General features: G+C 45.6%; 2 protein-coding genes across 3 annotated transcripts in view; one reads left to right on the forward strand and one right to left on the reverse strand.

Moving 5' to 3' along the window:
• The window catches only part of CLSTN2 (calsyntenin 2), a 722,481-nt gene that overhangs the window by 462,552 nt on the left and 244,825 nt on the right, over positions 1-15,104 (forward strand). The gene's annotated exons all lie outside the window — the stretch shown is intronic.
• LOC142196914 (protein spinster homolog 1-like) overlaps positions 1-15,104 on the reverse strand; it is a 28,405-nt gene that overhangs the window by 4,159 nt on the left and 9,142 nt on the right. Inside the window, exon 12 of the mRNA XM_075266894.1 lies at positions 9,524-9,604. Coding sequence (XP_075122995.1) covers positions 9,524-9,604 — 81 coding nt within the window. The remainder of the gene's footprint in view (positions 1-9,523; positions 9,605-15,104) is intronic.

The raw sequence follows: 15,104 nt of genomic DNA on the forward strand, positions 1-15,104 counted from the left end.
TCTAAACAGCCAAGTTTGGACCAATTCATGGTGGAGGGAGCCTCTAAAAACCCCAGTTTGGACCAATTCATGGTGGAGGGAGCCTCTAACCAGCCCAGTTTGGGCAAATTCATGGTGGAGGGAGCCTCTAAACAGCCCAGTTTGGGCAAATTCATGGTGGAGGGAGCCTCTAACCAGCCCAGTTTGGACCAATTAATGGTGGAGGGAGCCGCTAAACAGCCCAGTTTGGGCAAATTCATGGTGGAGGGAGCCTCTAAACAGCCCAGTTTGGACCAATTCATGGTGGAGGGAGCCTCTAAAAAACCCAGTTTGGACCAATTCATGGTGGAGGGAGCCTCTAAACAGCCCAGTTTGGGCAAATTCATGGTGGAGGGAGCCTCTAACCAGCCCAGTTTGGACCAATTAATGGTGGAGGGAGCCTCTAAACAGCCAAGTTTTGGGAAATTCATGGTGGAGGGAGCCTCTAACCAGCCGTTTGGACCAATTAATGGTGGAGGGAGCCTCTAAACAGCCCAGTTTGGACCAATTCATGGTGGAGGGAGCCTCTAAACAGCCCAGTTTGGGCAAATTCATGGTGGAGGGAGCCTCTAAAAAACCCAGTTTGGACCAATTCATGGTGGAGGGAGCCTCTAACCAGCCCAGTTTGGGCAAATTCATGGTGGAGGGAGCCTCTAAAAACCCCAGTTTGGACCAATTCATGGTGGAGGGAGCCTCTAACCAGCCCAGTTTGGACCAATTAATGGTGGAGGGAGCCTCTAACCAGCCCAGTTTGGACCAATTAATGGTGGAGGGAGCCTCTAACCACCCCAGTTTGGACCAATTCATGGTGGAGGGAGCCTCTAAACAGCCAAGTTTGGACCAATTCATGGTGGAGGGAGCCTCTAAAAACCCCAGTTTGGACCAATTCATGGTGGAGGGAGCCTCTAACCAGCCCAGTTTGGGCAAATTCATGGTGGAGGGAGCCTCTAAACAGCCCAGTTTGGGCAAATTCATGGTGGAGGGAGCCTCTAACCAGCCCAGTTTGGACCAATTAATGGTGGAGGGAGCCGCTAAACAGCCCAGTTTGGGCAAATTCATGGTGGAGGGAGCCTCTAAACAGCCCAGTTTGGACCAATTCATGGTGGAGGGAGCCTCTAAAAAACCCAGTTTGGACCAATTCATGGTGGAGGGAGCCTCTAAACAGCCCAGTTTGGGCAAATTCATGGTGGAGGGAGCCTCTAACCAGCCCAGTTTGGACCAATTAATGGTGGAGGGAGCCTCTAAACAGCCAAGTTTTGGGAAATTCATGGTGGAGGGAGCCTCTAACCAGCCCAGTTTGGACCAATTCATGGTGGAGGGAGCCTCTAAACAGCCCAGTTTGGGCAAATTCATGGTGGAGGGAGCCTCTAAAAAACCCAGTTTGGACCAATTCATGGTGGAGGGAGCCTCTAACCAGCCCAGTTTGGACCAATTAATGGTGGAGGGAGCCTCTAAACAGCCAAGTTTGGACCAATTCATGGTGGAGGGAGCCTCTAAAAACCCCAGTTTGGACCAATTCATGGTGGAGGGAGCCTCTAACCAGCCCAGTTTGGGCAAATTCATGGTGGAGGGAGCCTCTAAACAGCCCAGTTTGGGCAAATTCATGGTGGAGGGAGCCTCTAACCAGCCCAGTTTGGACCAATTAATGGTGGAGGGAGCCGCTAAACAGCCCAGTTTGGACCAATTCATGGTGGAGGGAGCCTCTAAAAACCCCAGTTTGGACCAATTCATGGTGGAGGGAGCCTCTAAAAAACCCAGTTTGGACCAATTCATGGTGGAGGGAGCCTCTAACCAGCCCAGTTTGGACCAATTAATGGTGGAGGGAGCCTCTAAACAGCCAAGTTTGGACCAATTCATGGTGGAGGGAGCCTCTAAAAACCCCAGTTTGGACCAATTCATGGTGGAGGGAGCCTCTAACCAGCCCAGTTTGGACCAATTAATGGTGGAGGGAGCCTCTAACCAGCCCAGTTTGGACCAATTAATGGTGGAGGGAGCCTCTAACCACCCCAGTTTGGACCAATTCATGGTGGAGGGAGCCTCTAAACAGCCAAGTTTGGACCAATTCATGGTGGAGGGAGCCTCTAAAAACCCCAGTTTGGACCAATTCATGGTGGAGGGAGCCTCTAACCAGCCCAGTTTGGGCAAATTCATGGTGGAGGGAGCCTCTAAACAGCCCAGTTTGGGCAAATTCATGGTGGAGGGAGCCTCTAACCAGCCCAGTTTGGACCAATTAATGGTGGAGGGAGCCGCTAAACAGCCCAGTTTGGGCAAATTCATGGTGGAGGGAGCCTCTAAACAGCCCAGTTTGGACCAATTCATGGTGGAGGGAGCCTCTAAAAAACCCAGTTTGGACCAATTCATGGTGGAGGGAGCCTCTAAACAGCCCAGTTTGGGCAAATTCATGGTGGAGGGAGCCTCTAACCAGCCCAGTTTGGACCAATTAATGGTGGAGGGAGCCTCTAAACAGCCAAGTTTTGGGAAATTCATGGTGGAGGGAGCCTCTAACCAGCCGTTTGGACCAATTAATGGTGGAGGGAGCCTCTAAACAGCCCAGTTTGGACCAATTCATGGTGGAGGGAGCCTCTAAACAGCCCAGTTTGGGCAAATTCATGGTGGAGGGAGCCTCTAAAAAACCCAGTTTGGACCAATTCATGGTGGAGGGAGCCTCTAACCAGCCCAGTTTGGGCAAATTCATGGTGGAGGGAGCCTCTAACCAGCCCAGTTTGGGCAAATTCATGGTGGAGGGAGCCTCTAACCAGCCCAGTTTGGACCAATTCATGGTGGAGGGAGCCTCTAAAAACCCCAGTTTGGACCAATTCATGGTGGAGGGAGCCTCTAAAAAACCCAGTTTGGACCAATTCATGGTGGAGGGAGCCTCTAACCAGCCCAGTTTGGGCAAATTCATGGTGGAGGGAGCCTCTAACCAGCAGAGTTGTGGGAAAGCAGGGTGGAGGGAGCCTCTAACCAGCAGAGTTGGTGGAAATCAGGGTGGAGGGAGCCTCTAACCAGCAGAGTTGGGGGAAATCATGTTGGAGGGAGCCTAGTATTAGCAGAATTGTGCAACGCTTATGGTGGATGAGTATGAGGATGCGGAGGAATTGGAGAGGTTGAGTACAGACATGGAGTTTCATGTTGGGGTGCTTTACACAGGTGGGCACAAAAATGAAGGCTCTATCCAGTGGTGGTTCATTTTTATCAAAGTGAGCCGGTCGGCACTCTCAGCTGACAGACGGGTGCGCTTGTCAGTGATGATGCCACCGGCTGCACTGAACACCCTCTCAGATAGGACGCTGGCGGCAGGACAGGACAGCACCTCCAAGGCATATAGGGCAAGTTCAAGCCACAGGTCCAACTTCGACACCCAATACGTGTAGGGCGCAGAGGGGTCGGAGAGGACAGGGCTGTGGTCGGAAAGGTATTCCCGCAACATGCGCCTATACTTCTCACGCCTGGTGACACTAGGACCCTCCGTGGCGGCACTTTGGCGAGGGGGTGCCATCAAGGTGTCCCAGACCTTAGACAGTGTGCCCCTCGTTTGTGTGGACCGGTGAGAACTTGGTTGCCTACTGGAGGAACTGCCCTCCCTGCCGCCAACGTCACATGCTGGAAACATCTCCATCATATTCTGCACCAATTGCCTGTGGCAAGCATTGATGCGATTGGCCCTCCCCTCTACCGGAATAAAAGACGAGATGTTGTTTTTATACCGGGGGTCAAGGATAGCAAAGATCCAGTACTGGTTGTCCTCCATGATTTTGACAATACGCTTGTCGGTTGTAAAGCACCCCAACATGAACTCAGCCATGTCTGCCACAGTGTTAGTTGGCATGACTCCTCTGGCCCCACCGGAAAGTTCAATCTCCATTTCCTCCTCATCCTCCATGTCTACCCATCCGCGCTGCAACAATGGGACGATTCGAAGTTGCCCGGAAGCCTCCTGTATCACCATCACATCATCGGACAACTCTTCTTCCTCCTCCTCCTCCTCCTCCTCCTCCATTAAACGCAGTGAAGCGGACAGATGTGTGGACCTACTCTCCAGCTGTGACGGATCGGATGCTATCCCTAACTCCTCTGTGTGATCTGAGTTATCCCTGATGTCAATCAGGGATTCTCTCAGAACACACAAGAGCGGGATTGTAAGGCTCACCATCGCATCCTCAGAGCTCACCCTCCTTGTGGACTCCTCAAAGACCCGTAGGATGTCACAAAGGTCTCTCATCCATGGCCACTCATGGATGTGAAACTGAGGCAGCTGACTTTGTGGCACCCTAGGGTTTTGTAGCTGGTATTCCATCAAAGGTCTCTGCTGCTCAACCACTCTATTCAACATCTGAAACGTTGAGTTCCAGCGTGTGGGGACGTCGCACAAAAGCCGGTGTTGTGGCACATGCAGGCGTTGCTGGAGAGATTTTAAGCTAGCAGCGGCTACTGTCGACTTGCGAAAGTGGGCGCACATGCGCCGCACTTTCACCAGTAGCTCTGGAACATTGGGGTAGCTCTTTAGGAAACGTTGCACCACTAGGTTGAAGACGTGGGCCAGGCATGGAACATGTTGGAGTCCGGCAAGCTCCAGAGCTGCTACCAGGTTCCGGCCGTTATCACAAACGACCATGCCTGGGCCCAGGTGCAGCGGCTCAAACCATATTGCCGTCTCATCGAGGAGGGCATCCCTCACCTCGGAGGCAGTGTGCTGTCTGTCCCCCAAGCTGATCAGCTTCAGCACAGCCTGCTGACGTCTACCAACGCCAGTGCTGCAACGTTTCCAACTCGTAGCTGGGGTCAATCTAACAGCGGAGGAGGAGGCGGTGGCGGAGGAGGAGGCGGTAGAGGAGGAGGAGGAGGGGGGTGTTCTTCTCGTGTCCCTGCCAGGAATGTTAGGCGGGGAGACGAGGTACACCGGGCCAGTTTGGAAAGCAGTCCCAGCCTCAACTACATTCACCCAGTGTGCCGTCAGTGAAATGTAGCGTCCCTGTCCGCATGCACTTGTCCACGCGTCGGTGGTCAAGTGGACCTTTGTGCAAAGCGCGGAACTAAGGGCCCGCCTGATGTTGAGTGACACGTGCTGGTGCAAGGCGGGGACGGCACACCGGGAGAAGTAGTGACGGCTAGGGACGGCATAGCGAGGTGCCGCAGTTGCCATCAGGTCCAGGAAGGCGGGAGTTTCAACAAGCCGGAACGCCAACATCTCCTGGGCCAGCAGTTTAGCGATGTTGGCGTTCAAGGCTTGCGCGTGTGGGTGGTTAGCAGTGTATTTCTGCCGCCGCTCCAATGTCTGAGAGATGGTGGGTTGTTGTAAAGAAACGCCTGATGGTGCCTTTGATGGTGCAGAAGGAGATAAGACAGGACCAGGGGAGGATGAGGTAGAAGTCAACAAAGTGGCGGAGGCAGATGAAGTGGTGTCCTGGCTCGTCCTCTGGAGTGCATCACCAGCACAGTCAGCAGTGGCAGTGGCAGAGGCAGAGGCAGTGGCAGAGGCAGTGGCAGTGGCGTGAACGGCAGGCGGCCTTTGTCCTGCCGTTGCTGCCTGCCACTGATTCCAGTGCTTGGATTCCAAATGACGGCGCATTGAAGTGGTGGACAGGTTGCTCTTCTCAGAGCCCCTAATCAATTTCGAGAGGCAAATTGTGCAGACAACACTATATCTGTCCTCGGCGCATTCCTTGAAAAAACTCCACACCTTCGAGAAACGTGCCCTCGAGGTGGGAGTTTTTCGGGGCTGGGTACGAACTGGAACATCTTGGGAGATTCCGGGTGTGGCCTGGCTTCGCCTAAGCTGCTGACCTCTGCCTCTGCCTCTAGCTACCCTTTTTGGTGCTGCACCTGCCTCAACATCCACACTACTTTCCCCGCTTGACATCCCCCCTGTCCAGGTCGGGTCAGTGTCCTCATCATCCACCACTTCCTCTTCCAACTCCTGTCTCATCTCCTCCTCCCGCACAATGCGCCGGTCAACTGGATGCCCTGACGGCAACTGCGTCACATCATCGTCGATGAGGGTGGGTTGCTGGTCATCCACCACCAAATCGAACGGAGATGGAGGAGACTCTAGTGTTTGAGCATCTGGACACAGATGCTCCTCTGTTAGGTTCGTGGAATCGTGACGTGGAGAGGCAGGTTGAGGGACAATGAAAGGAGCGGAGAACAGCTCTGGGGAGCAGGGACAGTTTGGGTTATTGTTCTGTAAAGCTTCGGAATTTTGGGAGGAAGGAAGACAAGACTGTTGGGTAATAGGAGGAGAGGAGGCAGAGTCTGACTGGCTGCTGGACAATGTGCTGTAAGCGTTCTCTGACAGCCATTGCAAGACCTGTTCCTGGTTCTCGGGCCTACTAAGGTTTGTACCCTGCAGTTTAGTTAATGTGGCAAGCAACCCTGGCACTGTGGAGTGGCGCAATGCTTGCTGCCCCACAGGAGTAGGCACGGGACGCCCTGTGGCTTCACTGCTACCTTGCTCCCCAGAACCATTCCCCCGACCTCGCCCACGGCCTCGTCCACGTCCCTTTCCGGGAGCCTTGCGCATTTTGAATTCCTAGTTAGAAATTGGCACTGTATACCAGTAGTAAAAATTGTGGGTGCACGTAACCCCAATATATTCTTTGAATTCCCAGTCAGACACTGGCACTATATGGCAGTAGCAAGAAATGAGGGTATTTGTATTCCCAATATACTCTTTGAATTCCCAGTCAGACAATGGCACTGTATACCAGTAGTAAAAATTGTGGGTGCACGTAACCCCAATATATTCTTTGAATTACCAGTCAGAAACTGGCACTATATGGCAGTAGCAAGAAATGAGGGTATTTGTATTCCCAATATACTCTTTGAATTCCCAGTCAGACAATGGCACTGTATACCAGTAGTAAAAATTGTGGGTGCACGTAACCCCAATATATTCTTTGAATTACCAGTCAGAAACTGGCACTATATGGCAGTAGCAAGAAATGAGGGTATTTATAACCCCAATATATTCTTTGAATTCCCAGTCAGACAATGGCACTGTATACCAGTAGTAAAAATTGTGGGTGCACGTAACCCCAATATATTCTTTGAATTCCCAGTCAGACACTGGCACTATATGGCAGTAGCAAGAAATGAGGGTATTTGTATTCCCAATATATTCTTTGAATTCCCAGTCAGACAATGGCACTGTATACCAGTAGTAAAAATTGTGGGTGCACGTAACCCCAATATATTCTTTGAATTCCCAGTCAGACACTGGCACTATATGGCAGTAGCAAGAAATGAGGGTATTTGTATTCCCAATATATTCTTTGAATTCCCAGTCAGACAATGGCACTGTATACCAGTAGTAAAAATTGTGGGTGCACGTAACCCCAATATATTCTTTGAATTCCCAGTCAGACACTGGCACTATATGGCAGTAGCAAGAAATGAGGGTATTTGTATTCCCAATATATTCTTTGAATTCCCAGTCAGACAATGGCACTGTATACCAGTAGTAAAAATTGTGGGTGCACGTAACCCCAATATATTCTTTGAATTACCAGTCAGAAACTGGCACTATATGGCAGTAGCAAGAAATGAGGGTATTTATAACCCCAATATATTCTTTGAATTCCCAGTCAGACAATGGCACTGTATACCAGTAGTAAAAATTGTGGGTGCACGTAACCCCAATATATTCTTTGAATTCCCAGTCAGACACTGGCACTATATGGCAGTAGCAAGAAATGAGGGTATTTGTATTCCCAATATATTCTTTGAATTCCCAGTCAGACAATGGCACTGTATACCAGTAGTAAAAATTGTGGGTGCACGTAACCCCAATATATTCTTTGAATTCCCAGTCAGACACTGGCACTATATGGCAGTAGCAAGAAATGAGGGTATTTGTATTCCCAATATATTCTTTGAATTCCCAGTCAGACAATGGCACTGTATACCAGTAGTAAAAATTGTGGGTGCACGTAACCCCAATATATTCTTTGAATTCCCAGTCAGACACTGGCACTATATGGCAGTAGCAAGAAATGAGGGTATTTGTATTCCCAATATATTCTTTGAATTCCCAGTCAGACAATGGCACTGTATACCAGTAGTAAAAATTGTGGGTGCACGTAACCCCAATATATTCTTTGAATTCCCAGTCAGACACTGGCACTATATGGCAGTAGCAAGAAATGAGGGTATTTGTATTCCCAATATATTCTTTGAATTCCCAGTCAGACAATGGCACTGTATACCAGTAGTAAAAATTGTGGGTGCACGTAACCCCAATATATTCTTTGAATTCCCAGTCAGACACTGGCACTATATGGCAGTAGCAAGAAATGAGGGTATTTGTATTCCCAATATATTCTTTGAATTCCCAGTCAGACAATGGCACTGTATACCAGTAGTAAAAATTGTGGGTGCACGTAACCCCAATATATTCTTTGAATTCCCAGTCAGACACTGGCACTATATGGCAGTAGCAAGAAATGAGGGTATTTGTATTCCCAATATATTCTTTGAATTCCCAGTCAGACAATGGCACTGTATACCAGTAGTAAAAATTGTGGGTGCACGTAACCCCAATATATTCTTTGAATTACCAGTCAGACACTGGCACTATATGGCAGTAGCAAGAAATGAGGGTATTTGTATTCCCAATATATTCTTTGAATTCCCAGTCAGACAATGGCACTGTATACCAGTAGTAAAAATTGTGGGTGTATATAGCCCCAATTCTATTGCTAGGGGACTTGCAGGGTATTTCTGGGGTGAAGGTGGGGGGGCACACCGTTGGAACGGGTATCGGGGTATATATCGGGTATACGGGAATACACTGACAGTGTATTCCATTCAGGATCCTGGGAAAGCTGGGTTGCGGCGATTGAGCCCGTCAGTGCCACGTTACACTGACAAGCTTCTCCCTGGAATTTAGCTCTTACAAGAGCTGTTGTGGTTGTCTTCTCCTTCCTATCCTAGCCTGTCCCTGCCTACCCAGAATCTAAGCCCTAGCTAGCTGGACGGAAACCTCCGTCCTCGGTGAATTGCAAGCTCAGAATGACGCGAACCTGGGCGGCGCTGTTCTTTTAAATTAGAGGTCACATGTTTTCGGCAGCCAATGGGTTTTGCCTACTTTTCTCAACGTCACCGGTGTCGTAGTTCCTGTCCCACCTACCCTGCGCTGTTATTGGAGCAAAAAAGGCGCCAGGGAAGGTGGGAGGGGAATCGAGTAATGGCGCACTTTACCACGTGGTGTTCGATTCGATTCGAACATGCCGAACAGCCTAATATCCGATCGAACATGAGTTCGATAGAACACTGTTCGCTCATCTCTAGTAGCAACATTGATGTACATGACATGGCTGCAGGAGTAGTGGGACCACCAACTAAAGTCGCTAGAGCAGCAAGAGACTAAACTGTTGAGCATTATTTTTTTTATTTTACTGTATTTTATCACAATGCCTATACTTTTTGAAAACACATTTTTTAATCTCCCTAAGACCCCCTATAGCCAGTCCTCCTACACTGGATACCATTTTCTAATCTCACTAACCTGAATTACTGAAGGGAAGCCATCTATATCTTGAAGGTTTGTTCACAAATAGCATATTTGACCTTTGTGATCCAATGTCCTCTGCGTGCAATAAGAGCAACAAAATTTATGATGCAATTAAATGAAGAAATGTAAAGTTATATATAGATGAAGGATGGACCCTCAGCAGGTGGACCCAAAGAAACTTCTTTATCAAACGTACCTCTCAATAATAAATTGATTCTCCGTCCCTCTTTGCTCACACCTACTGGAGAAAACCATTTCCAGCCTTGTTGCTGAATTTCTTAGCTATTTATGTAGTCTTAATTAGTTTTCTCATGTTCCATTGAGCAAACCTGCCAGGTTTCACAGCCATAACTGCATTTAATATCAGAGCAAGGGAAGCATATAAAGAAAATACTTAGTAAGCATTTCCCCTTGTAATCAATAATGAGGAGAAATCCATGGCCGATGTGGGAAATACAGGGTCATTTATAAATTCACTTGAATAAATTCTAGATAATAGAAATTATATTTAATTTATTCCAAATAATGGAACTATTCTTTAATATATTCCATGTAATGGAATAGATTCTAGGAGACATTCGGCTACCGAGCTCCAAGTAAAAAGAAGCTGTAATTAGACTTTAGTAATATTTATTGTGCTAAGTTTTACTTACCTTTCAGTTGTCACTAAGCTGGAAGGTGAAAAGTGATCTTCACAGAAGTTGTTACCCTGTTGGAGCTCGTATAATTGTGCTATATATACTTTCTATTTTCACATGTAATTGGTTTGTTCGGTCTCTCTTCGTTTTGTTTTACATTGTTCGGTTCATTTTCTAATGGACGTGCTATGATAAAGACATTGGTTGGGGCTGTTAAGAAACCTGAGGATGTTTATTCTTAGCTGGGTTAGCTTCCAGCAGATGTCATTAATGCCTGTGGATGATAAGTGTCACCGTGTGAATTTTATAAACCTAAAATAACATCTTCTGGGGGAGGAGAGGTTATTGACATTTGGCAGGAGGATACACCCAGCAGCCAGAGCCGCAAAATATAACTGTCCCTGCTTGATGCTTACAAGTTCTCTTTCATCCCGTGAATCATTTCCAGGTAAACAGAACAGATTAAGAGAGGGTTGTAGGAAAATATCTTGAGCGAAATACCAGTTAGGGAGAAATTTATTATGCATTTCTCTGAAAGAGATGTCTGTGTTATCTATCGGAGGCTGTCGGATTGGTTATATATCCTGCTCATGTGTCTGTAAGACGACTGATGCACAGGGAAAAGTTAAAGTGAAGATCCATTTTATCCACAAATAAGAATAAATCTCACTACTAAAAAGGTTTTATGAACAGGAGCGATAGCGCCTACTATTGGAGCTTTATGATTCTACAATACAGTATGCCAGTGTCTCTCAAATTCAGTCCAGTTCTTCCATTGAGTCAGGTATTTCAGGGTTGTCCAGGATCAGAAAAAAAAAAAATATTTTTCCACTTCTTTAGATACAGTTCCTCCGGCAGATAGATAGGATATGTTCACTTGAATCAAACTGTATTTTCCCCTTATAGCCTTTATAAATTAAGGCCTCTGTTACTTAGATATCACAGTTTTTGTCAATATGCAATATTGTTCTTTGGAGGAATCGGGGTGTTGCTGCTTACCTATTTGGAGTGATGACAACACCCTTAGTCTTCCAGAGAGCTAATTTACTGTGATGAAAGAAGCCCCACTTGTGTCTATATCATTACTGAATTATATTTTTCATGTATATAGAGATAAGATAAGATAAGATAATCCTTTAATAGTCCCACAATGGGGAAATTTCAGTGATACAGTTTCATAGATGGTACAGTAGTATATAACAAGAGAGAAACACATAGAAGCTCATGGCAGATAGAGCAATCATAGCAACTAAAACGAAAGAAACACAGACACACTGCAGGATCATTTAGTCCTCTGTGTGAAGTGATGTTAATAATACAGCCGAATGTGGTTGGAGGACATGAGGAGGGGGGTCACAGCATGTAGATATAACAGGCAGAAAAACATTTTTGCAGAGGTGGGGGGGACATATGCAGCTATCATGATAACATGTGGTAGTTCTTTGGTACGTAGTGAGATCTCATGCTCACAGCTGATAGTTCGGTATCTTGCATCAGCACTATTGTCCATTAACCACAAAAAAATGCCCCAAATGTCCTTCATCACAAACCCTCCTCCTCCTTACCACTGTGTTCTACTTCCCCAAAGAAGTCTGAAGCCATCCAGGTATACATGGTGATGTTCTCTTGCCAAGCTTCCATAACTCCTGGGGTAGGTGGGTGATGGTAGGTTTCCAGGCTGTAGCAGAGTCCCATGTGTACACAGTAATAGAAAGAAATACCAGTCAGCTGTAGCATCCTCACACATCAGCAATAGACGCCAAAAATCATCTCCTTGAACGAAGAAGTCCACACTTCCATGTAGGTTTCTCCTCCATGCCGCATGGTGTCCTGGGGGGATGGTAATAGGCACATGTGTAGACACAGGAAACCAGCTGAACCAGGTCTTGAGTCCGTGCTTTACAATAGAAACAAAAGGAACAAAAAAAACTCCACAGGGTCTTCCATTCGATTTATAGTTGCTAATTCATAGTGCTAGTTTTCTTGGTTACAGGATTTTTGAAGATATAAAGAAAAAGAGTGGAAAAGGAAAGATAAGGTTGCTCCCAGCTTGGAGCCCTGTGTCGAGGCAGCCACTAAGGGCGCCAGGAAGAGACATTATTGTGTCATCTAATATATTACGCTGGTATTTGAGTATTCAAGTAATGTCATGTGATGGGGTGAAACTGTTTGTTCCTGCAATCACAAGAATAGATACAGAGCTGAGGTAGGTTCATTGCTTCACAACTTCTTGGCCCCCATCATAAAGGAGTCAGGTATAGTAGAGGGGGAGTTGTAACCAGACAGTTGCCTCATCTATTTGTAGGGCATTCCTCTTTCCAAGATGCAAGTTAAACCAGTCATTTCCCAGCTTTCCAAGGGGGATACAGTTGCCACTCTGGCATGAGGTATGGCTAAGAACAAGCTAGGAGCTTCACATTACAAAAGACTGAAAATACCTCAGAACTTTGTCAAACCTTGGTAGCCTACCTAGAAGTTTGTAGTGCCCAACCCGTCTGAGAGATCCTGCGAGCTCCATAGAAACAATAGAACTCTAGTGATCAGGTTTTTTCATATTTTTTTCTCCTTTTTTTAAAAACAGTTTTGTTTGTCATGACATCTTTTATTTGTTTGTCATATATAGAACTGAACCCCTTGGATATTAAATAATTACATTTAGTGGTACTCTGTATTATGCTTTATGAACCCTTTGCCATTTTTAGTGTTTGTTCTTTACTGTTAGTGGTATGTGTGTACATGTGGATGAGGTTGCTACTGAGCTTAATAAGTCAATAGTGGTGGCAGTGTGTATTTGGGGTGCGCGGACTGTGTTGGGGTATGATTCAACCTCAATTTTCAGCCTGAGCAGAATGCAACATTGAGTGGGGTGAATTGAGCTCTGAAACACGCACCCACTTCATATGCTAAGACAATCCGTACATGACATTTAGATATTGACAAAAACAGCAACAGCTCAGCAACAGAGGCACCAATTCACAAGGGGAAAACACCATGTGATTCAGCTGATCGTAATCTGAAGAGCTGGGTTGATATGCTAGGTTCTGGTGACAGTCTCTTTTTAATAAGAAAACCATTTGAAAGTTACAGATTTGTCCACCCTTAATTTAAAATTGGTTAAAGGCTTCCATTTGTCATGAAATCAGTCCAATTCAATATAACATTGTGAATATGCTAGCAAAACTCTTGACATGTTGCAATTCCCAACACAACTACTGAATGGCTGCACTAAGACACATATCACATAATGATCTTGTGATACTATATTGTAGAATCTTGTTGTTCTGAAAAGCTGTTCATCTTGTGACACATATGTCCAATGAAGAGCAAAGGACGCATTTGTATCTTATAGAGTACATGTGATAATGGATAATGTTTGGACACTAGTTATATCACCTATGAAACAATTTGCTAATTGCTGGGATAGTTGACAGTACTTGAGAATCAAAGTTAAAAAAAAAAAAAGAAAAACTATTCTACGAAACCAATTTTGGAATACAGTGCTACTATTTATTACTTTTTGTAATTGTACATGCCTAATTAACTTATGTAAAGGTGACGTGTGCCTAAAAATAAAGGGAATTCTTATTCTGCTGACTGATATGAAAGTTATTAAATAGCATAGAGTAATGAAATGACTTTTAAAAATCTCAGTGTATCTATTGTTGCTGTAACATTGCTATGCCAACATGGAAAGCTTCTGCAGTGTTTAGGCTTACCCATTTAGCAACTGAGGAGGGATATTTAAACCCTCGTCATCCACAGTCAGGTGCTTATTATTTGGTTATACCTAGTGTGGCTGTTATATCCTGATCATGGGTATTGGACTGCTCTAAATTGACTTTTGGAGTGTTAATGGAAAGCTGCTTATCTCTTGATTTTGGCTTTGTTGTTACCTCGCTATTTGACTCTTGGCTTGGATGTTTACTCTCTTGATTTATTCTCCTGCTTTTGATCTGCCTTGTAAGGTATCGTGGGTTCTGGTTTGACTTCAGTTTGTGGAACATCTATTTCTTGTAGAAGTTTCTTTTAGGATAGTTTGGGGCCCAAATTCCGTTCAAAACCATCTGGCTTTGTGACTGGCTCTGGTGAAGGTGTTTGCGTTTCTGGGATCTGACTCCTAGTGCTGTATAGGATTTAAACAGCTATTTCTACTGCTTTCTATTGTCAGCCAGTTCTGGCACTATGTAATGATTGGGGTACTAGCATAACAATATGGAGTCAGGTATAAGGAATGATCAGGTACTCCTGGGGTGTACTAAAAACATACTTAGTACATATATGAGAAGAATATGCAAATCTGTCTCCCAAGATGTAAACAGGGTGGTCTCTCCCTAAGGATAGACGTTATCCCCATAATTTAGTACATATAGGCAGTTATGTTGAGTTACACCAATTACACCAAAACTGTCCATACAGAGTGCTTACATTTGCCTGGTCCAGATCCACAGGGATTTCTTATACTATTATATTAGTCCAGCAGAGATGATCAATTAGATAACTGGGATTTGGCATTTCCTTCAAGCACCTATCATACTGATGTCTTTATGTGCAATAATTACAAAATAAAACTTTCCACATTGCAATTAATTCTCCTTCCAACCTTACAAAATTTACAAAGAAAACTGGAAACTATCCACTTTGATCCTCAAAAACAGACGGGAAACAAGTTCCCCTGTAATTAAAAGCCTGTAAAATAATTTGATCAAACATGTTGCTAAAAGGGATTGTATGCTTTAAACTTAGATGCCAGAAAATATTACTCCTTAAAGCTCTGATAACTCCTTTCCACAAATAATTTATGCTTTCCTCTTCAAAGACGCAATCTGTAAACCAAAATTTGTTCGAGCGTCTCTGCCTAATAAAATCAGATTAACAGCGACGGCTAAGGCAACTACCCATAAAGTATTTTCACTGAAAAAGCATTTGCTCAGCCTATG

The sequence above is a fragment of the Leptodactylus fuscus genome, chromosome 3 (assembly GCF_031893055.1).
Source record: "Leptodactylus fuscus isolate aLepFus1 chromosome 3, aLepFus1.hap2, whole genome shotgun sequence".
Taxonomy (NCBI): Eukaryota; Metazoa; Chordata; class Amphibia; order Anura; family Leptodactylidae; genus Leptodactylus; species Leptodactylus fuscus.